Source organism: Lytechinus variegatus, chromosome 12 (assembly GCF_018143015.1).
Source record: "Lytechinus variegatus isolate NC3 chromosome 12, Lvar_3.0, whole genome shotgun sequence".
Taxonomy (NCBI): domain Eukaryota; kingdom Metazoa; phylum Echinodermata; class Echinoidea; order Temnopleuroida; family Toxopneustidae; genus Lytechinus; species Lytechinus variegatus.
In genome coordinates, this window is record NC_054751.1 from 30,055,547 (window position 1) to 30,079,449 (window position 23,903).

At 34.6% G+C, this 23,903-nt stretch overlaps 1 protein-coding gene across 2 annotated transcripts in view; it reads right to left on the reverse strand.

The window, feature by feature from the left end:
- The window catches only part of LOC121424990 (prominin-1-like), a 58,618-nt gene that overhangs the window by 19,442 nt on the left and 15,273 nt on the right, over positions 1-23,903 (reverse strand). For both annotated transcript variants that reach the window (XM_041620903.1, XM_041620902.1), the window contains exons 3-7: positions 17,579-17,649; positions 16,792-17,000; positions 10,707-10,827; positions 9,347-9,413; positions 7,359-7,448 (exon numbers count right to left, since the gene is read on the reverse strand). In XM_041620903.1, coding sequence (XP_041476837.1) covers positions 7,359-7,448; positions 9,347-9,413; positions 10,707-10,827; positions 16,792-17,000; positions 17,579-17,649 — 558 coding nt within the window. The remainder of the gene's footprint in view (positions 1-7,358; positions 7,449-9,346; positions 9,414-10,706; positions 10,828-16,791; positions 17,001-17,578; positions 17,650-23,903) is intronic.

Below are 23,903 nucleotides of genomic sequence, written 5' to 3' on the forward strand. Positions count from 1 at the left end.
ATTTCTTAAAATGCAGCCTTGAAGAGATAACCCTCTTTTTTTATTTGCTTTTAATAATATTATTAGAAAATTATATATGTACCCCCTATTGAATCCAATGCTACACAGCAAAAACTCTGGTGTTAACCGGTGTACATAGAGGACCACACCAGTTATTTTACACCGGTGTTAAATTGGTGGTGTTAGTTTTACACATATAGGTGTTATTACAACACCTATGGTTGTTACATTTACACTCTTTGGTGTTGTGTTCAATCTGTAGGGTGTTATTTTAACACCTCAGGGTGTGGTCCTCTATTAACACCAATTGGTGTCAGTTTTAACACCACAGTTTTTACAGTGTAGAATCCTTGATCCAATCCTGATGTATGTGTACATGTTTATATGGCAGCAGCATCACAAGAGTTAAGAATGAATGCTATAAATACCTACATATTTACATTTCACAACTTGTAGCAATGATCACAGAGTACTGAACAAAGCAGTGATCCATTTCCTTGTATTTTATTTATTGTTATCATACCAAAACAATGCATTTTGTGGACAGTGATATGCATCAATTGTTTGCTTTGTAACTCGAACTCAGGATTTCTCTGTTTGCAAAGAACACATTTTTTTGAAAAGGGGGAATTCATCAACTCTCTGTTGAACGTGAATAATTTAAAAGTGCGCAAGTGTTTATGGACAGCAATAAAACGACTGGGTAATAATGATGATTTATGGTAGATGCTGTAAAAACAATAAAGGGGACACACCCAATTTATGACACAAGATATTACATTCTGATCGGTATCAAGTTTAATGGGGGAAACGGTTACCAAAGGTGATGCTAGTTTCCCTCCACATAAAGTATCTTAAAATGGATCAATGCAAAGAAAAAAAATTATAGTGGAAACAAGTTTCATGGAAATGCTCAAAGCAGTCTCGAAGGCGATTTGGTATTGGAAACCAGTTTCGAAAACCACCCCATAATGTTTCCAAGACACCGTTCCCACTTCCTTCCTAAGACTAGTTTACTGGAAACTAGTTTAACGTGGAATGAGAACAGTCGAAGCGATATTCCAAACTGGCTCATAAAACCACCTTACAATGTAGTTTTCAAGATCACTTTGCCTCATTAAACTGGTTTTAGCATTTAAGTGAGGACATAAGCCTTCTTCGGGAAGCAACTTTCACACATTTTTAGCGCGCTTCTCCACATAACAGGGGTAGAACGCCTGCGCTGCGGTTTCAAATTTCAAACGAAACTTGTCACCCCACTGTTAGCGTATCCATAGCAACAAGATCGCTGATATTTCATATATCAAAATAGAAATATTGAGTGGGTGATGTCATCATTCACCTCATTTGAATAAAGAACAGGATGTACTGTTTTGTGAGATTAAGAAAAACTTTAGAATATCATAATTACATTTTTCTCTTTTTATTCAAATCAACTTTTAGTTGTGGACTTGTCCTTTATCAAAGTTGGGTCTGATGACTGAATTTGAATGCACATAAAAAATACTTTTCACTGTCTAATAAAATGGCAATTTATGGAATTTGTAGCATCACATGGCATATAGGGCTGCTCACTGTAAAATCACAAAATTAAACCTTTAACATTAACTCATTCATTCTTGGACAAAAAATGGCCCAAAACACAATTTTTGTCTCATTTTCAAACTTTAAAAAAGGCAAACTTGATGTAAGAGAGATGTTCAATTAAAAAATAATGAAATAATACATGTATGTGTGCTATAAAACTTTGATATTCAAAGGCACATCTATATTGTATGTCTATACACTATTACTAGTGATAATTTGAATTAATCCAATTATAATCATTAAAGTATACTAAAATCATAAGCTAATTATAGAATTTACACTAATCAGAGTGCTCAGGGCTCTCTCGAACTGTCAATATTTCGCTGCCTGTATCCTAGCAACCATCCCATCGCAAGCCAGTATGATAGATAATAGGCTGGCTATTCAGAATAAATTATGTATGATTTACTACCAATTGGCACCTTGTTCTAACCCTATTGTGGCTTGCAGGTGCTCAATACAAACACACATGTAGATAATTGTATGCCCATCCATTCATGGCACTGAATTCCAATTATCTGCATATTTAATACCATGGAACGAAGGAGCCAAGTACAGGGTCGTGCATTAGGAAAACTCATTGAAATATATCAAGCATGGAATTTAATTTCTTTTAATTCTAAAGAATTCATTACTCATCTCATGGAATTAAATTTTCTGTGGCAATTTCAATTCCAATTATTATTTGTTTCTCCATGACTTTTTCCAAAGATTTTTTTTTCTCTCATTACTATTATCAGGTAAAGGAATGTTTCAAATGTTTGAGCTAGAAAAATATTCATCTTTTAAAAAGTTCTTTTTATATGATGAAGTCTAATAATTAACCCTTTTAATTGTTCAGTTGAATGATTAATTGTGTAACAAATGCAGTGCTGTATACTCTGCAATGTTTTTCAAGAACATTGGCCCTAATTCTCAAAGATGGTTTTGAAAACCACAGTTGAACCATGGATCCGTTCTAGTAGGATCCACGGTTGAACTCATGGTTTATGCAGATTTCCTGTATATATTACGCTTGTTTACCACATACATGTATAACAGAAAAATGTCCAATGCTGATGCGCACTTTTGTCACAGTGTGCCAAAATGAGGCCTATTGCCATGGTTCAGTATACTATTTCATTCATGAGTCCACCATTTTGAAGAGGGGGCTCATTAAAATAAAAACAGTGGACTCATAAACAAAATGGCGTACTTATCCATGGCAACAGGCATCAATCACACATGGAATTTGCATAAACCATGGGTTCAACCAATTTAAATTAAAAATCACCTTTGTGAATTTTGGCCATTATTTTTATTGTGCTCTACATGTTCATGTATATGATCAAGAGAATGTTCTTTGGGGAAAATAGAAAGGGAAAATACCATTTGCATATTCACTTTGTTTTATGGGGGGGGGGGTGTTTTGAAGTCTTGAAGTCGAGTTCAACTGAATCCATACCGGGTATGCTACAGAGCTCTACACAAGAATCAATTGGTTCAATCCCCTGACAAAAATTCTAATGTTAAAAAAAAAAATTGAAAAATTAATGAAAATCATTGATACAGTTTGAGAAAAATCCATCAAATATTAAGAAAGTTATTAGAATTTTAACTTTTTGATTTGTGATGTCATACAAGCACTTGACCCAGATTTTAACTCTTCATGCGCTACATTCACATTATTACATGTATGGAGATGCGTTACCTTCGCATTTCTGCACAACCACCCATTTCCCTATTGAATGCCCTTTGTCCGGTAGTTTGTAATTTTCTGATTTTTTTTTAATGCATTTGCTTTCAAAGCCATTTACTGGGAGATTATCTATCTTCTTTACCTGTAAAAAAAATCAATACAGTCTCCAGTAGACAGAGGAAGTTCATTGAAAAAAGGAGAGAAAAGAATCAATAAAATCCTCATCACAAACAATACCACAGTCAGGTTCATTGTTAGCAGTTATGAGATTCACAAGATAATACCTACTTGTATATAAAAAGGTGCTTTTTTCCTTTGACTAGTCAAAGATCTACCCATACTCAATTGTCAATTTTTTTCTGGTGCGAAATGTTCTTATTTGCGGTTGAAGACCTTCTTTTTTTGGCGGACGAATTTCCCCCCCTCTCCCTTTTTGGAAAATCCTGGGTACGGAGTATCGGTACTTCCATGTATGAGCCCAAACAAAATGCTTTTTGCATCATTTGTTTTATAAAATAATTATGGTGATCCTTGTTGTTTGACAAACTGCCTTCAGGGTCATACTACATAAAGACTTGTTATAATTAACAAATGAGCAGTTTCTACATTACAGTTACTATTAGCCAGTAAGATTGGCAGATTTCAGCAGCTTTTAACCGTTAATGAAAACTTGTTGTTTTATGAAACAGGCCCCTGATAATCTCAAAATCTGCAATACTTTACCTGTACTGGGGCCCGTTACAGAAAGAGTTGCGTTTAAACGCAAGTCAAAAAATCAATTGCAAGTCAAAAATGCGCGCTGTTGATTGGTTGAAAATCAAGTTGCGCAAGATTTTTTGAGTTGCGATTGATTGCAACTCTTTCTGCAACGGGCCCCAGGTCATTGTCCAATAACATCAGGAGTTTACATAAAATAACTTCTTGCCCCAATGTGAGGCTCAAGTATGATCAATAACAGAAATTAGCTCTACGAGTTCTTGCTAAAGCCCCCATCACACTTATTCGGAATCAGCAGTAATCAAGCAGAAGCTGGAACAAAACAAACATTTAAAAAATCTAGAAATTTTTGAGAGCAACTTATTTATTTACAAAACTGGAGTTGAAATTCAGTAAATTGACCAGGTGAATCATCATACACTAGTCAAAATGAACCGCAATGGAGTCAGATTGATAATTCGTGCTACATTCTTGGACATTCTCGGCGCATTCTAAATATTCTGAGTGCATTCTGAGTACATGCGAAATATTTTTGTCATTTCTTTTGGCCGTCCCAAAGGTTTTGGTCATGTTCAAAACATTCGAGGGGTGATTTCGATCGGTGTTCGAAGTAGATTTAAATGACCAACTGGTGATCAAACAATAGTCCTTTCATTCCGACCAATTCTGCTTGATTCAGAAAAAGTGTGATGGGGGCTTAACCTTTTATAATATATTACAGGCCCTGAGAAACCAATGCCTTGTCTGTTTAATATCCAATTAAAATCACCAATACACTGTATGTACTTCTTTGACATGAAAGCAGGCTGGCACCGAATGTTTGCTCTAATGTTCATCCCTTTCTCTTTTCACAAACAATACATCATAACTCATGTCCTTGTTGTCAATCAGATTACATCACAAGGATATCCTATTCACAGACAATTTCCTGAAACGGTGCGTCAATTAGGTGGAAATCGGTTCAACCAACCTGACATAGAACGCTATGGGTGACCTAGTAAAGGATCTTTTATAAAGGAAAATAAAACCCATGGAACAAGCTTGTGTGAAAGCAGAACAAAATTTGGGGTAAAATTTGACAAACAATATTAGACAGTTTAAAGGACAAGTCAACCCCAACAAAAACTTGATTTCAATAAAAAGAGAAAAATTCAACAAGCCTAACACTGAAAATCTCATCAAAATCGGATGTAAAATAAGAAAGTTATAGCATTTTAAAGTTTCGTTTATTTTCAACAAAATAGTTATATGAACGTGCCAGTTACATCCAAATGAGAGAGTTGATGACATCACTCACTCACTATTTCTTTTGTATTTTATTATATGAAATATGAAATATTTTTATTTTCTCGTCATGTCATGTGAAATAAAGTTTCATTCCTCCCCGAACACGTGAATTCCATTATTTTAACACTTTGTGCTTCAGGCAAGGAGGTCCTAATCGTCAAATTCGTAAAAATTGAAATATTGTATAATTAAAACAATAAAAAACAAAAGAAATAGTGAGTGACATCATCGACTCTCTCATTTGGATGTAACTGGCTCGTTCGTATAACTATTTCGTTGAAAATAAGCGGAACTTTGAAATGTCTTAACTTTCTTATTTTACATCCGATTTTTATGAAATTTTCAGCATTGTGCTTGTCTGATTTTTCTCTATTGATTCAAATCAACATTTTTCTGAGCTGGACTTGACCTTTCATAAGCATTTGAAAGTCGAGAACACAACTTCTGGAGATCCTCACAATGGCAATACAAACAAGGTCTGTGATGTCAAAGTTGCACAAATATACCCCCAAACATATCTTTTATCCCTCATTCCAATGATCGTTAAACAATGCATACATGATATAATGTTGTGAAACATGCATTGCATCTCATATTACCATTCCCGATCTTGTGATAGAATAGTATTTAAAAGAGAAGTAAATTAAGCAATGGGGAGGTTGTTTATATGTGACATCACAGATCTTTGTTACGTTGGAAATGGTAGCATCTACACCAGACCTGCCAACCTCTGGAAATGAAAAATTGTATTCTGTGAAAAAAGAGTGTATTTTGCCCCCAAAAGTGTATTCATGATGAAAAGCGTAGCGCACTCGCTCATCGCGACGCTCAAGCTGAATGCAAGCTAAAATGTGCTCTGCTCTTGCAAATGAAAAAAAAAACAAATTTAAACATGTGTATATACTATATCTCACCCTGCTTTTTAACAAAATGATTGAAAAAAAAAAGTGACCTAAAATTTGAAATTTGTTTAATTTGAGCTCTACCAATCAGATTAATCTCTTTACGAGCATCTACAAGGACATAGCATGAGTGATCTCACATTCATATGCTCTAACTTTCTTATTATTCATCCAAACTTTGCTCCAACTTTCATTTATCTGTTTCTTTGATTTTTCTCTTTTCTGTGTATCCGGTTTCTAGGGTTTCAATGTCCTTTAACAAACTTCTGAACCAGTTTACAAGACCACCTTACCGTGTGTTTTTTCTGGGTTCCTTTGCGCTATGGACGAACCACTTCAGACGAGACTCTGAACAGTATCATTCCTGGAAGCAATATTCACCCTAAACTAAAATTTAGCATTTAATGAATTTTGCGGGGAATGTACAGCCTGCCTTGTCAGATTTCTATAGGGCTGCCTTGGCAAATTTGGACCAAACAAAAAAGTTTGACCCAACTACCTGAGCCAAGAGCCTTTCCACAAAGGATCAATACAGTTCACCAAGGGTGTCTAAGAATGCTAACTAAAGCTATCTTCTGAACAGCTTCACTGAATCAGTTTGTTGGGTATTGCACAACTTCTACGGTGAACAAATGGCAGGCTGAATGTCAAACATTTGTACTGTTGCACAGTACCATCCATAATGTACCATTGCAAGGGTCAGGGAAAGGTGACGTCACTATAAAGATATGATTCAAAGCATTATATGTGCTTAACATAAAATGCAGGTGCAATACGCGTAGGGCTTACCGGGTGAATGTGCATTGCTGCTGCAGATCAGAAGTAAGTTTGAGGGATTTTCCTTTCGCGTCCAAAATTTTCTATATTTTCATAGTTTACGAAGGAAAAATCAATTATTGCTCGCATTTTTGCCAACTTCTGTGGCAACGTACAACACAAATAGCGAATATTCTTTTTCGTGCAATGGTACGACTTTTCGCATTCAGTGAAAGAAAGAGACACTCTTTTCAACTCTGCCAATGCCTTGTACTAGAATAGAGCATCTTTCTTTCACCTTATAATGCGAAATCTCGCACCACCACGTTCATGCTTATTCACTATTTGTAAACTGACTCAGAAAAAATTATTGTGATTTGACTGCTCTCCTTTTTAAATACTAAATCAAGATGGTCATCATATGTACTTACTCTCCTCCATGTCGATGACTGCATCGATAGCTGGGCCTACATTTGTTCGGAGACTCTCCCGAACAGGAACACCGACTAAAGTACCAATATCTGAGTAACATGAAAAAAAAAAAAAGAATATAATTTCTACGGATGGAGCACACAAAAGTACCAAGATCTGAATTACAAGAAAAAACGTAACGTATCTTTGAAGATAGAGCACAACCAAAGTACCAATATCTGAGTTACTTACCATAGAGAAACTTTGGTATGTTATTCAAACTTAAAGACAGATCATTCCTTTACCCTCCCAAATACATACACCGGGGATGAATAATTGCCCATTTTTCTAGTCAATGCTAGGTCCCAGAATTCATTGTTAAGTTTGGTTCATAAAAACAACTGAACTTTAATACCGCCCTTTCACTCAGTAAAAAAAAATTGTAATTTGAATGATGATTCCAGAGAAAAATATAAAGGCTAATGACAAAGACTTTATAGCATACGTGTGAAACCAAACTATCACAGCCAAGATTACAATCAAAATCATGATTACAATGATGGTTCAAGATTCACGTGTGAAAAGGCCCTTAATGCAGTTTAATAGACCAAGTCAATATTAGATGAAATGGGTAAAGCCTATTTGGGAATTAGACCAAAAGGTTATTGGACAAACTGGTTGTGGACAAAATGAGATGCAACCATCTGCAATGAGAACAAATGGGTAGTAGACATAGGGTGACTTCAAGTCCGGTGTTGGCCTTGGTGTTGGTGTTGAAATTTGGATTGCTTCCGCTGGCTCCAAAACTTATTCATAGTTTGTAAGACTGATCAAGAAGAGATCACATTATTAACACCTCAACAAATAGTGAATGAATTTTCAGGACTATCTTTATTTTATTTTTGGCATTATAATCGAGTAAAAATTGACCTAACACCGTAACCACAAAAAGTCAACACTGACCTTGAAATCACCCATAGTGAATGGAGACCAATCGGTATTTTTTTTTCCTTTTTTTGGAGTGCACTTTGTCCAAGATAAAAACTAATATAGTTTCTGACTATAGAAACAAGACTTTGATTAATTCAAAAATAATTTCCATAAGGCATTACATCGAGTACTTCATTTATCATAAATCATGGAGAGTGCAATAAAATAATAAAGTTCTAAACATCATGTTTCTATTAGATATTAATCATTTCAATTACCCAATTGAATTATAAAGTATCTTTCTTTTTTTGGTCCATAATGTTTAAAAAGGTTACTTTTAATTAGCACTGTGGAAATTACATGTATTTAATAGTACATAATCACTTGAAAGTTTTTGTATTTTATAGTTTTTATATACTTTGTATTCATAGTTTATAAACCAACAAGTTAAAAAGCAACATTGTACATGCAATTCATGACATATAAAGTTGAACAACATCTAGCCTAGATCCTGTTCTCAGACAATGTATTGGGTAGCCACAATTCACATAACTCTAAACAAAACTTTTTTTTTAAGCTGTACTTAACTTTTGGAAATTTTGACAACAGAGGTTTACCAGCAAACCCACACTTGACAATTCAGTATATTTCTCTTTGTTTCCAAAGGACATTGAGCAAATTTCCAAAAGAAAAAATTGTGACATTGCTGGATTTCCATATACTTGGGATTGATCGGATCAATCGTAACTCTTTGTACAACAGGGCCCTGGGCCCCTTCTTACAAAGAGTTACAATCGATCCAATTAATCGTACCTCTATGGAAATCCATCAATGTCATAATTTTTTCTATAGGAAATGTGCATGATGTCCTTTGTAAACAAAGAGAAGCATGGTGAACTTTCAAGCGAACGATGAATGCATGAATATACATCATAGCTAGAAAATATTTTTAACAAACATGCATAATAGATGTTGACATTGCTGGCCGTCCATAGTTGTGATCGATCGGATCAATTGCAACTCTTTGAAGGACAGGGCCCTGGTATGTAATATATGAATGTTATCATTCCACACTTACCATTCAGATCGGTCCTGACTTGATCCAGTGTAAACGATAGTTGATCAGTCATTACAAAATCAATTTCCTACAATAAGAGAAAGGCAGGATAATATTTCACACAGGGATGTGAGTGGTCACAAATAAAAAGATCTGAAAAAAAAGCTGAAGAGTGTTGCAAAGGTCTGAAATAGAAAGAGCTACCATACGTGTTTTACTGAGGAAAGGCAAAATATGCTGAAATTAAGCTGAAAATCAAAACAAAACAAAACCTGAAATATCAGCTAAAAATCTGAACTCTCACACCCCTGATTTCACTGTGAGATGCAAATTAAAATATTAATTTCAAACTTGCTATGTTGACCACATACACTCGTTTTTATTTGATAATTTGGTAGACTCGTCAGACACTTCTGGTGCAGTGAGCAAAGCCATGCAAACTTTACAAAACTTTAATGTTGTCATCCATACAACACTACATATGGAGAATCCTAATTGTAGAGGTGTTGTGGCTTAGTGGGTAAGTCTCCGGATTTTGAACCGCAAGATCAAGGGTGTGAATCAACTAGCAGTGCCCATGCCCTATCGCAAAACGTTTATCCACATTTGCCACTCTCCACACAGGTGTAATAAATGGGGACCCGGTAGTAAGAAATTCCTTGAATGCTTTAATAGCGCCCGTTAAGAGCGGCCCACTCCCCACCCATACAGCTCAAATGTAAATACTAAAATTAATTGGCAGACATCAGATTAATGATTTAGATTTATTCATTTTCCGTTCACATAGCACAACAAAATCAAAACAATACATAGTCCAGGGTGCTACATAAGCACTTGCCTGATTGCCCGGGGCAAGTAAAAGTTAGAGTAGGGCAAGTGTTTTGAAGTAATGGCCAAAACTACTTGCCCGAATTGGGCAAGTAAAATATCTCACAGGACTAGAATGACCAAAATTAGGGTCAATATTTTTTATATATCTACCCTAATTTTGGTCATGGCGGGCAATAAAATATCACTTTAGAAAAAGACATGCAATAACAAGATACATCAGGTCATGTCAAATGCTCTAGAGAAAAGAAGTTAAATGGTTTGTAAAACTGCAATACTGTGTTTTAAAGAGGTAAAACTTTTTTTCAAGGATTTTTCGGACAAGTGAAATTGATTTTGGAGCTAGTATATTCCAACTATTTAAAAATTTACTTGCCCAACTGGGCAAGTGCTACTAAAAAGTTATGTAGCACCCTGCATAGTCAAATTTAAAGTACATCAATCAAAATAATGCATAAAGTTAGAAGGTAGAACTAAATGCAAACTAATTAATGATATTAAATGTGTTCTTACAATCATAAATCAAGTTCACATAGAAGGTTATAGAACCCACCTCAAGGGTGTTGTTCAGGTATCTCACAAAATCTAGAATATTATCGCTGACTCTGGTTGGGAGAGTCGTTGCCTGGCTGCCTGTATACCCACTGATGCACAGGGCTGTCACAGCACCGGAACTGCATTTGAAAGACAGGTGTGAATGGTGAAAGTTAAAGATAAATACCAGTTAAAATTAAAACAACTCTCACAAAAAAAATGGATAGATGTTTTGATATAGCAGGATTCAAATATGTACATAGGAAAATCAGAATACACTCTCAGTATTAAAAATGTCTAGAAATTAAATTTTTTCAATTCAATTCAAATTTATTTTCATTCTTCAAAATGATACAAATAAGTACAAGATAGATTGATTCAATTTGAATGAACAATAGCATGAACAAAATTCAATATTGGAAAAAAATACATATTTGAAATTAATTTAAATATAAATTAACATACATGACAAGTCAAATCAATACAATCAATATCATTAAATATAATAAAATCAATGCAATTATATATCATAAGAAAAATGGAGAGAGATACTAGTATATAAAATATAGGAAAGATAGTCATGACCAAAATAGCAATGAATACAACAAGAAACTCAAAGTATACAGTAAATGAAAATATAATTAATAAATCGGAAAATTATTTACTCTTGGATATTATAAAAAGGAAATTACAACCTTCATCAAACTCAGAATAAGCGATAATAAATTAATGATCAAACAAAGGAGATACACATAGATTCCAGTAGAATAGGCTCTGCCCTCTTTGTCATCTTGATGTTGAAGATGAATATCACTTTAATACCAAATGCAGAAATCTAGATAATCCCTGCACCAATTTGATTGACAAGATAAAAGACGTAATACCAGATTTTATTAAATACAATGATGTTGAAAACTGTATGTATGATTTCCAATCCAAGTATATCAATAATATGGCCTCGAATTAAAGCAAAAACAGATATTTTTACAAAATCATGATAATTTTGCAGTTGATAAATTAGAACGACGAATTAGAACCTGATAATTGTATTGTTTTAATAAGAATAATTATGAACTGTAAATTGACAGATAGTCAAGTGAAACAGTTTCTGAGAGCATATAGTTTTTTTTCTTTGCTTTTGATTTGTTTTGGTATGTTTTTCCTTATGTTTTCATTCTGTTTAATTTGAGACTCTTTTTATTGTTAGAAATGTCAATTCGTCACTGTAACTTTTGTTCGATAATTTGTAAATTTTATTTTGATTGTAATCCTTTATGTTTGGGCTTGAATTCAATAAAATAAACTTGAACTTGTATTAGCAGTGCCCCCCCCCCCCTCACTCACTCTCTCCTTCGGGCCTCTCTCCCTGGGGCGTCTTTATGCTGCAAGAATAGTTGTCTTTCCTGCATTCATAATGGCTGCATCATAATGCACGCTATTATTGTACATGATTCACATAATTCTGAAAAAAATTCTGTTTAACATTCAGCTCACTTTTTTCCCTTTAATACAGGGAAGCAGCTGGTGTTTTCTCAAGATCAAATGGAATATTGATTTAGTCTACACTACAGGTTTCTGAATAGAGAAGCATTCAATAGACCAGTTCGTAGTTACTTCATGGACAATTTTGGTCAAATGACCTTTCATTTCTTTCATTATGATAGGCAGATTTCAAAGCAAGATATTACATAAGCTTGCCTTACATAGCAGGATGATGAAGTTGAATAGACAAGGTGACTAGAATAGCACACCAGTGAACACTTTATGAAATATAAATTTGTTGCATTCCTACTTTGAATGCATGTCATAGCATGTTGCCCAATGTACTGGGCCAACTGTGAAATACCAGTCGTTGACGCATTGTTGTTTTTTTGTGGATGTACATGTTACCACTTTTCAAAAGAATATATGAATATTAATCAAGACATCAAAGTTGGTGCTTTTCTCATTATATTTTAAACCACCATGTCACTTTAGTACACATGACCTTCCTCTGATCATGCTTAGAATCTTTTTGATCATGCGCAGAAAGGAACTATGAACTTGCTTAATCTAAAAGGCATTGAGGAAGAGAAGAGCAAGAATGAATAAATCATCTCCTTTGAGGTTGCCCGTTTCTCCAAATAAAACCTCCTTGGATGTTCAGTGGGGGGGGGGGAGCACTTCCATGGGTGTTTCATGAAAGTTGTCAGCAGTGCCCCGGTACTGTCGATTTCAGTGAAATCCTTGGTTTTGACTGACTGTGAGGCACTAGCCTCTGACTGTTACTATGGTAACTGTCGGAGAAAGACAACTTGTCAGCGCTGACAACATTCATGAAATGCTCCCCAGATGCGACTAGAGAAATACATCAAAAGGATCTCTTTTCAAGATTGGTTATGTAATAAGGGTGTCAAAAGCACTATAATTGAAGAAAAGGGTGCATATTTCGCTAGGAATACTAAGAGTTTATGGTTCAATTTGCAAAGATAGTGATAAAGCATGTACTTTTTCCCAAACAAATGTGTTTAGGTCCGATTTGAGCGAGGTGGGAGGTAAACCCAATGTAAAAGATAAAGCCTACATCCTTGACATAACAATTAAAATATCGCTGTACTTGTCTAGGGGATCAAATTAGGGAATTAGGGAATACCCGTAGATTAGGATACCATTTTGTTTCCAATATTTATTAGGGGTAGGGTAAACAGAAATCCAATGCCCGACTTGCTTCCACACCACGACCGTGGTTGCTAACAACACATTTACGCAAAACAAAGCATTTTCGGAATATATGGGAAATACTTGTTTAGGGTGCTTTTCAAAACCCCATGGTTGCATGCCCACTGGTTGTGGCCCCCTGGGGTTCAGTGTTTAACAGCATACAAAGAGAATAGGCATGGGTGTGATAACAAACTTTAAAAGGCAAAAGAAAGCCCGGGGGCACTCACATACATTGGTGGTACAGGGACGCCGCTCTGATGATGACCCCCTTTTTCCAACCTAATTTTCAGTTCTCTAGATACTCCGAATGACAGAAATTCAGTTCAGAAGCTGCCCAGCCCCGCTCGCAAGACCCCCTGTTCCGAGACATCTCAGTTGCAGAGCGCTACAATGCCGCAATCCCATTCCGGAGACCTTATTTTACCCTTGTAGTCAGTTCCTAAGACCCCCATTTCAGAGTTTCGTGAGGCACACCCCCATCAAAAAATAATTTTAGTGTTCCTCCCCCCCTCCCCCGGAAAGAAAGGTGCTCTATTCAACAAGATGTACAAAAACTGAATAATTAATAATGAAAATGGTCACAATTACTACACTTTTTTGTAATGTCTTTAATATCATAAAATGCTTTGATAAAACATTCTCCAAAAGGAATTCATAAACAGAAATCCCATGCCTAAATTGCTTTCAATTGCTTACACGACCATGGTTGCTGACAATTTATGCAAAATCAAGCATTTTCAGAATATGGAAAATACCCCATGGTAGCGCCTGGTATCCACTCTTCAATTAAAGTGCCCCCCCCCCCCCGGGTTCAGTGCTAAACAGTACACAAACAGGGACTCAGTTTTATAATTATGAGGGTAGCAATCAAGAGCTCTCCTAAAAACTTTTTAGAGGAGCACTGCAAAAAGCTCTTCTTTGATATACAAAGGGGTGATTTTTTTTGTTCGATTACGAAGTGAATGGAAGAATGTAAACTACATGTAAGTTACAACCCACAACCAAAGGAGACATAAAATCAGATGCCATGAATATACATGTATGCAATACTATGTATCTCATTTTAAATGTGTTTATATTGCTTAAAGGTCAAGTCCACCTCAGAAAAATGTTGATTTGAATCAATAGAGAAAAATCAGACAATCACAATACTGAAAATTTCATCAAAATCGCATGTAAAATAAGAAAGTTATGACATTTCAACTTTCGCTTATTTTAAACAAAATAGTTATATGAACGAGGCAGTTACATCAAAATGAGAGAGTCGATGATGTCACTCACTTACTATTTCTTTTGTTTTTTATTGTTTGAATTATACAATATTTCAATTTTTACGAATTTGACAATTAGGACCTCCTTGCCTGAAGCACAAAATGTTAAAATAATGGAATTCCACGTGTTTAGGGAGGAATGAAACTTCATTTTACATGACAATGACGAGAAAATAAAATATTTCATATTTCATATAATAAAATACAAAAGAAATGGTGAGTGAGTGATGTCATCAACTCTCTCATTTGGATGTAATTGGCTCGTTCATATAACTGTTTTGTTGAAAATAAACAAAATTTTAAAATGCCATAACTTTCTTATTTTACATCAGATTTTGATGAAATTTTCAGTGTTGTGCTTGTTGAATTTTTCTCTTTTTTTTTCAAATCAAGTTTTTGTTGGGGTGGACTTGTCCTTTAAAAGTAATTGTGTGTTATTTATAAAACCTTGACTGAGAATGAGGTTTTCAAGGTTGGCTCTAACAGTTCGATCATTGACTGACACCACATTGAGGTCAAGTGGTGTCAGAATAGAGATTATATGATCATAGCTTGATTTCTAGTTTTTATGCATTTCTACATTTATCATTTTATGTCACAAAAAAAACCCAATTAGCCGAGGCGAGTGATAAATCGCTCTACCTGAAATGGATCAAGGCGAGCGGTAGCGAGTGATCACTCTCCCTCCTCTTAAAACTGAGACCCTGATACATGTACAAAGAGAATAGGCATGGGCGTGATACCATATTTCAAAAGGAGAAAGAAATGTGCTCTATAATCAAATATCAAAATGGTCACAATTACCCCCACTTTATTGCAATTTTATTCATGAAAAATCTATTGATATCATGCATTCTCCAAAAGAAGTTCATTAACAGACACCCATGCCTGTATTGCTTCCTCAGCAAAATTGTGGTTGCTAACAACAAATGCAAAATCAAGGGCCAATGACGTTTGTGAATAGCTCTATCAATAATGTCCTGAATCACCCATACACTTTTTTATTCAGTCAGACCATCTCTTTTCTACCTCCTTGCCTGGCGAGACCTCCTGGGAGACACAAAATATAAAGGGGCTGTACCATGAGCGTTATTGAACGGTGTTGTTTGCGCTTTATAAAATCACTATATTATTAATATTATTCATAAAGCTTTCTGTGGAGTTCGCTAACACAAGATTTTACAAAGGAGGAGAATCTGAATATCCATAATATTAGCCCACATAATAATATTCTTTGACTGGATTTCATTTGGTTTCAATTTTATTTAAGAATGAAATAATTTGCCCTGATGGTACATGTACAGAGTTTAATAGTTAAATCAACGGATTGTACTGTACACCTATATGTTCAATTCTGCCAAGCCACCCCCCCCCCTCTCCTTCCCCCGGATTATGTTATCTTGCCTTCACCTAACCGAATGTAAAATGTGAAAATGCAAGGTTTTTTATGCAGACCAAAATACAAATGCAACATTGATTTACGCCAAGAACTTTGTAAAATATGAATTTCATGGCTTAAAATTGACAGCATTCTGCCTGCATTATCCAATTAGAAACTCATTTTCTCTCTATATTTTTTTTTGTCTGTGCTCGTGCTTGCTGGACAGTTTTATACTGATATGTACTCTCCAATGCACACAAAATGTTATGCTTTCTTTTAAATCTTCTTTCAATAAATTTTCCTCCTACTCCTTTCCAATCCTCCTTCCCCGTCCTTTTCTTCATCTTCTCTTCCTCCTCTTTATCAAAGAAAAAGAAATTGCGGTAAAAAATTTGTCTGCTGTGCAAACCCTTAACTCAAGTTAAGGGGTCTGAATGTGCATCCTACATGTCCAATGGCTTGAGTACTGAAGGCTGTCTCGCTCAGAAATTGAAATAGCAAGTTTTGTACAAGCTAGTCTAGTGTGAAGACCCACTAGTTGATCAAAGTTTCAATTGGGTTTCAATTGGGGGTCTATGCCTGAAGACTACTATAAAAACCATCTCATATTATCATTCCTTTTATTTTATTATTACTTTTTTTTAATTACTTTAAAACCATCACATATAATCATTACTTTTGATGGTGGGCACTGCCCAAAAAAATAACAATATTTCAAGTAATATTTTTTCTATTTATTAGTAAATACTCACAAGACAAAGACGAGTGAAGCTAGGAGGCAAATGGAGTAGATCATCACTCGGCAACAGGAGTTGTCCTTCTGATCCATGTGCATCTTGCCACCGCAGTTCTTGCAGCAACATCGGCAACAGCAGAAACAAAGGGCTACGATGGGAAAGATGAGAACAAAGAGCAATCCCAGGACAAAGCAGATCGCGAAGCCCATCAGATTTCGCTGGTACTGGAGGTGAAAATTGAAAAAAAAAAATATTTTGTTGACAGATTAATACATGTAGGATGTTGGATGACACATTCCATGCTTGTACGAATAAAATACGAGAATATAATCCATATTAAGCTGATTAGAGTGCCTGAAAATTGAAAGGGATTAGATTTTGAAGTCATTTAACAGGTAATAAGAAGAGTGAGAGACCATGCAGAATATAATACACCTCACACAAAAATGTGAAATTAAATTTTGAACAAAAGTTTGAAAACATCATTCTGAAGGGTGACTGTGAACAAATACTTTCACTGAAAGATAAAAACATGTAATTTTTGTCAACATGAACTCGATAAATAATAATAATTATAAGACTGATGATGATGAGCATTCTGATGATGATAAATTATCATGATCATCATTATTATAATTATTGCTATTATTATCATTATGATGATGATGATGACGAAGATGATGATGATGATGATAATAATTATAATAATAATAACAACCAAATAATAATAATCATAAAGATAAAGAAAATGTACTTGTTGAATTATTTGTCAAAATGAACTCTATTAAACGCATAACCTTACCCTTGTGATATTACCCGTGAGCAAGGAAAGATCTATACTTGAAGGGTCTCCTATGATGGCGTTGATCAATTCTGAAATGAAATAAGATACAAATATGAATTTATATTCATAAAAAGTTTTATTTACATGTAGTAGGAGAGTTGCCTGGATAATTCAGGTTTGTCAGCTTAAATAACAATGACTACATATGATGATAGATCCTAAAATTATGAACTCTACCTTAATTTTTTTTCCTTTCTTTTTCTTTTTTATTCCAGAGAATAAAAGGAACCCTTATGAATAATATGAACCAAAATAATGATGAATCAAATTATTGTACATGATTCTTTTCCTTTTACATGCATTCTTTTTATATTTTATGCAAAACAAACAATTCAACATCTTTTTATGAACAAAAGAGTAATAATGATAAAAAGAAAAAAAAAACTTTACTTTTATGGTAATATCATTATATCTCTCAAGGCTCTCTATTTAAAGCCTATGTTCATGTCAAGTACTTTGCAAGATTTGGGTCAATCTTTTATTTACATTTTGTTTTGGATTACATGTTACTCCTTTTCCCCACATGTGTCCGTTCTGTGCTTGTTTGTTTTTCTATATGAGTTAAAACATTTTGTTGTGTATTTACACTCACTTCAGCTATATTTATATTGTATTTGCTTCAATTTCTTATGTATATATCTTGCAATTTGATTTGATTTGATTATGGGGGGGTGTACAGAAATGTGGGAGTAAACATTGAAATTTGAACTTTAAAATTACCTCGACAGGATTGGCATAATTGCACTTCCATTTACGTCTCCAAAAACAACCTAAACACGTAATTTCCATTTTCTGAAAATGCACCCGTGAACAAGTACTGGCGTATGAAACCATCATACCCTAAACAAGTATTGAAAACAAAGCGATACTCTTGGCAAGTTCCTGAATTGACCCCCTATTCAAGTACTGTACAGCGATATTTTAACACCCTCGCAAATTTGACCCTAAACACATAGATTTCCTAGCAAAAATAAATACCCTTTTTTCATTATTTTAGTGTTTTTGACACCCTTATCACGTTACGTACGCAACATGCCCTACATGTATCTTGAAAAAGACATCCTTTTTACATGTTTTTTTGGTTGCGCATGGTATCCACTCGTAAAGTCCCCCCCCCCCCCATATTTTACATACATGTGTACATGTACATGGACAGATTTTGATGAAATTTTCAGCAATAGGTTTGTTTAATTCTTATCTTTTTTATTCAAATAAACTTGTTGGTGTGAACTTCCCCTTTCAACACAGCTGAAATGCTTTGTATACCCACTGGCCCTTTCTTTTCATTACCTTTTCCTTTTTCCATTGCATAACATCCCTTTCCTCATTACCAATCAATGTGTCAGAAATACTAATTCAACAATGCACTTTGCATGGAATAAACCAATTAATTTTGAAGACAAACGCATCCAGTTTCTGATGTGTGTAATTTATATATGTACCCTGTTAAAAAGTTTGTGAACTTGTGTCTATAAAAAGATCCACCCTCCCCCATGATAAATGTACATGTGTACATGTATGTAGGCCTTGAAATGCAGAACTACAGAGTAATTCAACATTTTTATCTAAAAGAATGCTCACAATATGAAAGAACAAGTCAGGGTTTTTTATGGAAAAGATAAAAGGTTGGGCTTTGTAATATGGAAAAGAGAGATAGAGAGACTCCAATGTATTTGTTTGCTCATCCATTAATATGTTAAGCTGAAGCTACATGTATACAATATAGGTACATAAATTCACTATACATTTTATGACATACAAACATGCAGTCAGCATCATGGTGGTCAAGACAGTGCAGAAATCCGCATATCGATCAATATTGAGCACCTTTACAATGAATGCAAATACCCTGAAGCCGATATCCCACAATTGGTTGTGTTGTGACGACACAGACCGTATCTATCATAAAGAATGCATCAACGCACATTGGATGACTTATACCAGACCTGTGGCCTTTCATTGCAGAGTGGTATTCGCTCAGCCCTACCCTTTTAATTCTAATTATCATTTTTAAAATTGCTGCTTAGTTTTTGGATAAATAATGGACAGCATGTCGGTTGTTCAGTGGATCTGTGCAGCGGTAGTTTCATTTGATGTGATCATAATGGAGAGATTAAAGAAGAATGAAACCTTAGGAACGAGATAGCTTGTGTGAAAACAGAAAAATCTAAGAAACAGATCAACAAAAGTTTGAGAAAAATCGGACAAACAATGAGAAAGTTATGAGCATGTTTTTTTTCTATACACTGCATCAATGCCAAGTGACCTTGCATTTTTCATATCAAAATGCAGAAATATAAGCCTGCTACAAAATTAAATAAATACACAAATATTAAAGGTCAAGTCCACCTAGGAAAAATGTTGATTTGAATCAAAAGTGGAAAAATCAGACAAGAACAAATGCTGAAGATTTCATCACAATCAGATGTAAAATAAGAAAGTTATGACATTTCAAAGTTTCGCTTATCATTAACAAAATAGTTATATGAACGAGCCAGTTACATCCAAATGAGAGAGTTGATGATGTCACTCACTCACTATTTCTTTTGTTTTTTATTGTTTGAATTATACAATATTTCAATTTTTACGAATTTGACGATTAGGACCTCCTTGCCTGAAGCACAAAATGTTAAAATAATGGAATTCCACATGTTCAGGGAGGAATGAAACTTCATTTCACATGACAATGACGAGAAAATCAAAATATTTCATATTTCAAACAATAAAAAACAAAAGAAATAGTGAGTGAATGACATCATCGACTCTCTCATTTGGATGTAGCTGTAACTGATTTTGTGAAATAAAGCGATATCTTGAAAAGTCATAACTTTCTTATTTTACATCCAATTTTGATGAAATTTTCAGTGTTATGCTTGTTGAATTTTTCTCTTTTTATTCAAATCAAGTTTTTGTTGGGGTGGACTTGTCCTTTAAAGATGATTCAATTTTCAAAGTTTGAATTAACTTTCAGATGGATGTAAAAAGTATCATAAATCCAATTCTCAAGCAATTACATGAGAGGGAAGCCATACAGTGTATTGCACTTGACAAGGCTTAATAAGTTTTAATATCTGTCAATAAATAATCAGAAAAAAAATTAATGAAATAGGTTAAAAATAAAACAGGAATGTTGTAACAAGTCCATGTTCTCACAATGAGAGAAAATTAAAGACAGCAGTATAATTATACACAGTTGTTTCCTTCAATGTTGTTTAAGAATAGATTAATACAAAAAAAACATGGATATCAAAATTCGAGACTTTAAAACTACCGTTCATGATGAGGAAATCAAATTTTTACAGGGTTTCATGACCATCGGTCCTCTTCTCTCCAAAATCTAACAAGGAAATTGCAACATTACAAAAAAGTCAGAATTTAAGAAACTGATATTCAAATAATGGCTCAGATTCAAGTTTCATACATGCAATTTCATATGTTCTCACCATTTTATTTCATGATCCTAATATGTAAACAACTTGATTCATATTTCAAACATTAAATGGAAATAAATGAATGAAAAGCATCATTTGAATTTTGAACTATAAAAAAGAGTCTTTGAAATCTGTGTTTCTATTTAAAAGGAGTCCATACATGTAGTCTGAATGCAATTTAAAAACAATAATTTCAGTGAATTGCCAGTAGTCCGGCAGCCCAGGAGGTTTATTCAACCGAAAGCCGGACAAGCAAATGACCCCATAGCTGGATGGCATGGACCTTGAAGTTTACAAAAATGCATTGCTGCCGGGTTCTATGCGTGGTCTTCCCTCTGAAATGACGTAATATATGACGTCACTACAAAATGGCCCTATTTCACCATTTTTCAGACATTGTACACATAGCATGAAGTCAAGGGAGAATATCTCAGCCAAATCATGCTTGTTTTGTATGAAACTTTCACAATGTATTGTTCGAGTAGTGCACAAGAGATATGCAAAATTTCACGAACAGAAATTATTGTTTACATATGCAAATTACGTAATGAAATTTGCATATCATTAGTTTTGGAGATTTCTCGCATAAAAAATTGTCAAAAATCGATTTAGAAATTTATTTTCTTTTGTAGTGTACTTTATTTGATATTTTTTCTCTCAAGCATAATATCATTGTCTTTATCTATATCTCTACTTTAAGAAAATATATAACAGTAATTGAAAAAGACATTATAGACTGTGATTTCAGCCCCCTTTCCAATATGGTGCGCACGTAGAAATCGTGCGTTTTTGGCCTATTTTCACCATATGGCTGACGTGTGCGAACGATATGCCTACTTTATTGATGTTTCCTGCATTTTGCATGATATTAAATCTTCCAAACAACATATTTTCTTCTTCATTATGTCTCTGGTGATCAATCAATGATTTCAGCAAAATTTGATTGCCCACTGGGCAGTCTATAGGCTACGTTTTCAGCCTAGTTTTCAACAACGAACCTATACAATGTAAGACTGCATCGTTGTAGTCGAGTCGGATAAGAGGTTCCTGTGTACCATCAAAATACTTTTCACTCAATTTTTCAATCAACGTTTTGGTATTTGTCTAAACTGTCTCGTTAATGAATCTTGATGTTCCCTTCCCAAAATCGTGTCCAACGGGGTTCAAAATTGATATCTTTGGCGGCCCTCTTGGACTTTTTTAAAATGAAAATCAATTATTTTCATATTTTATTGCACAGAGTCTGACAATGGGACAATCTTTTAATCAATACGCATTTCTCTATGATTGGGATAGTAGAAATCGATTTAATTCGTTTTCTGATGATATATTTTGAAATAAAATTTATCCCGAAATGGGCATGATTTTGGTCAAAAATTTGCATGTGCATTGATATCTATCTGTTCAATCATTAACATCAACAACTATTTCAAAATATCAGCATTCGACACGAAAGAGGATATAATATACCGATAATACTGTAACGCTTCATGACAATATGTATGTCTTTATTTGCTTAGTTAAAGGGCAAATACCATTATTACCCATTTATTGGAAAATATGACACTTTGGAGCCCATATTAAGGCAAAAAACGTTTCTGATATGGAATAAAGCCACTTTCATTCTTTTTAAACTACATGGAGATAAGAAGGGTAGAGTTTCCTCTATCTGCTACTAGCATACTGAAGCATACCCCTTCAGGAAGCGTCGAAATCACCCACCCTTTTTCATATTTTACCTATTTGTGGGAAAATATGCTTTTTCAAGCCCCCATTGAGGCAAAAAGTGTTGCTGCTATGTAGTAAAACTACTTTTATTGCTTTTAAACTATATGGAGACGAAAGAGTAGAGTTTCCTCTATCTGCTACATATAAAGAGGTGTTGGCATATTGGAACATACCCCCTTAGGGGGTCTCCGAAATCACCTACCCTTTTTCCATATTTTACCTATTTATGGGAAAATATGCTATTTTCGAGCCCCCATTGAGGCAAAATGTGTTTCTGCTATGTAGTAAAACTACTTTTATTGCTTTTAAACTATATGGAGACAAAAGAATAGAGTTTCCTCTATCTGCTACATATAAAGAAGTGCTGGTACCATAAAGCCTACCCCCTTTGGGAACTGCCAAAGTTACCCGCCCCTTTTACGTAATTTGCATAATCATGGGAAAATATGCTATTTTCGAGCCCCCATTAAGGCAAAAGGTGTTTCTGCTGTGTGGTAAAACTACTCTTATTGCTTTTAAACTATATGGAGACGAAAGAGTACAGTTTCCTCTATCTGCTACATATAAAGAGGTGTTGGCATATTGGAACATACCCCCTTAGGGGGTCTCCGAAATCACCTACCCTTTTTCCATATTTTACCTATTTATGGGAAAATATGCTATTTTCGAGCCCCCATTGAGGCAAAATGTGTTTCTGCTATGTAGTAAAACTACTTTTATTGCTTTTAAACTATATGGAGACAAAAGAATAGAGTTTCCTCTATCTGCTACATATAAAGAAGTGCTGGTACCATAAAGCCTACCCCCTTTGGGAACTGCCAAAGTTACCCGCCCCTTTTACGTAATTTGCATAATCATGGGAAAATATGCTATTTTCGAGCCCCCATTAAGGCAAAAGGTGTTTCTGCTGTGTGGTAAAACTACTCTTATTGCTTTTAAACTATATGGAGACAAAAGAGTAGACTTTCCTCTATCTGCTACATATAAAGAGGTGTTGGCATATTGGAACATACCCCCCTTGGGTGGTCGCCAAATTCAACTACCCTATTTCCTATTCTAACTATTTAGGGGAAAATATGCTATTTTCGAGCCCCCGTTGAGGCAAAAGGTGTTTTTGCTATGTG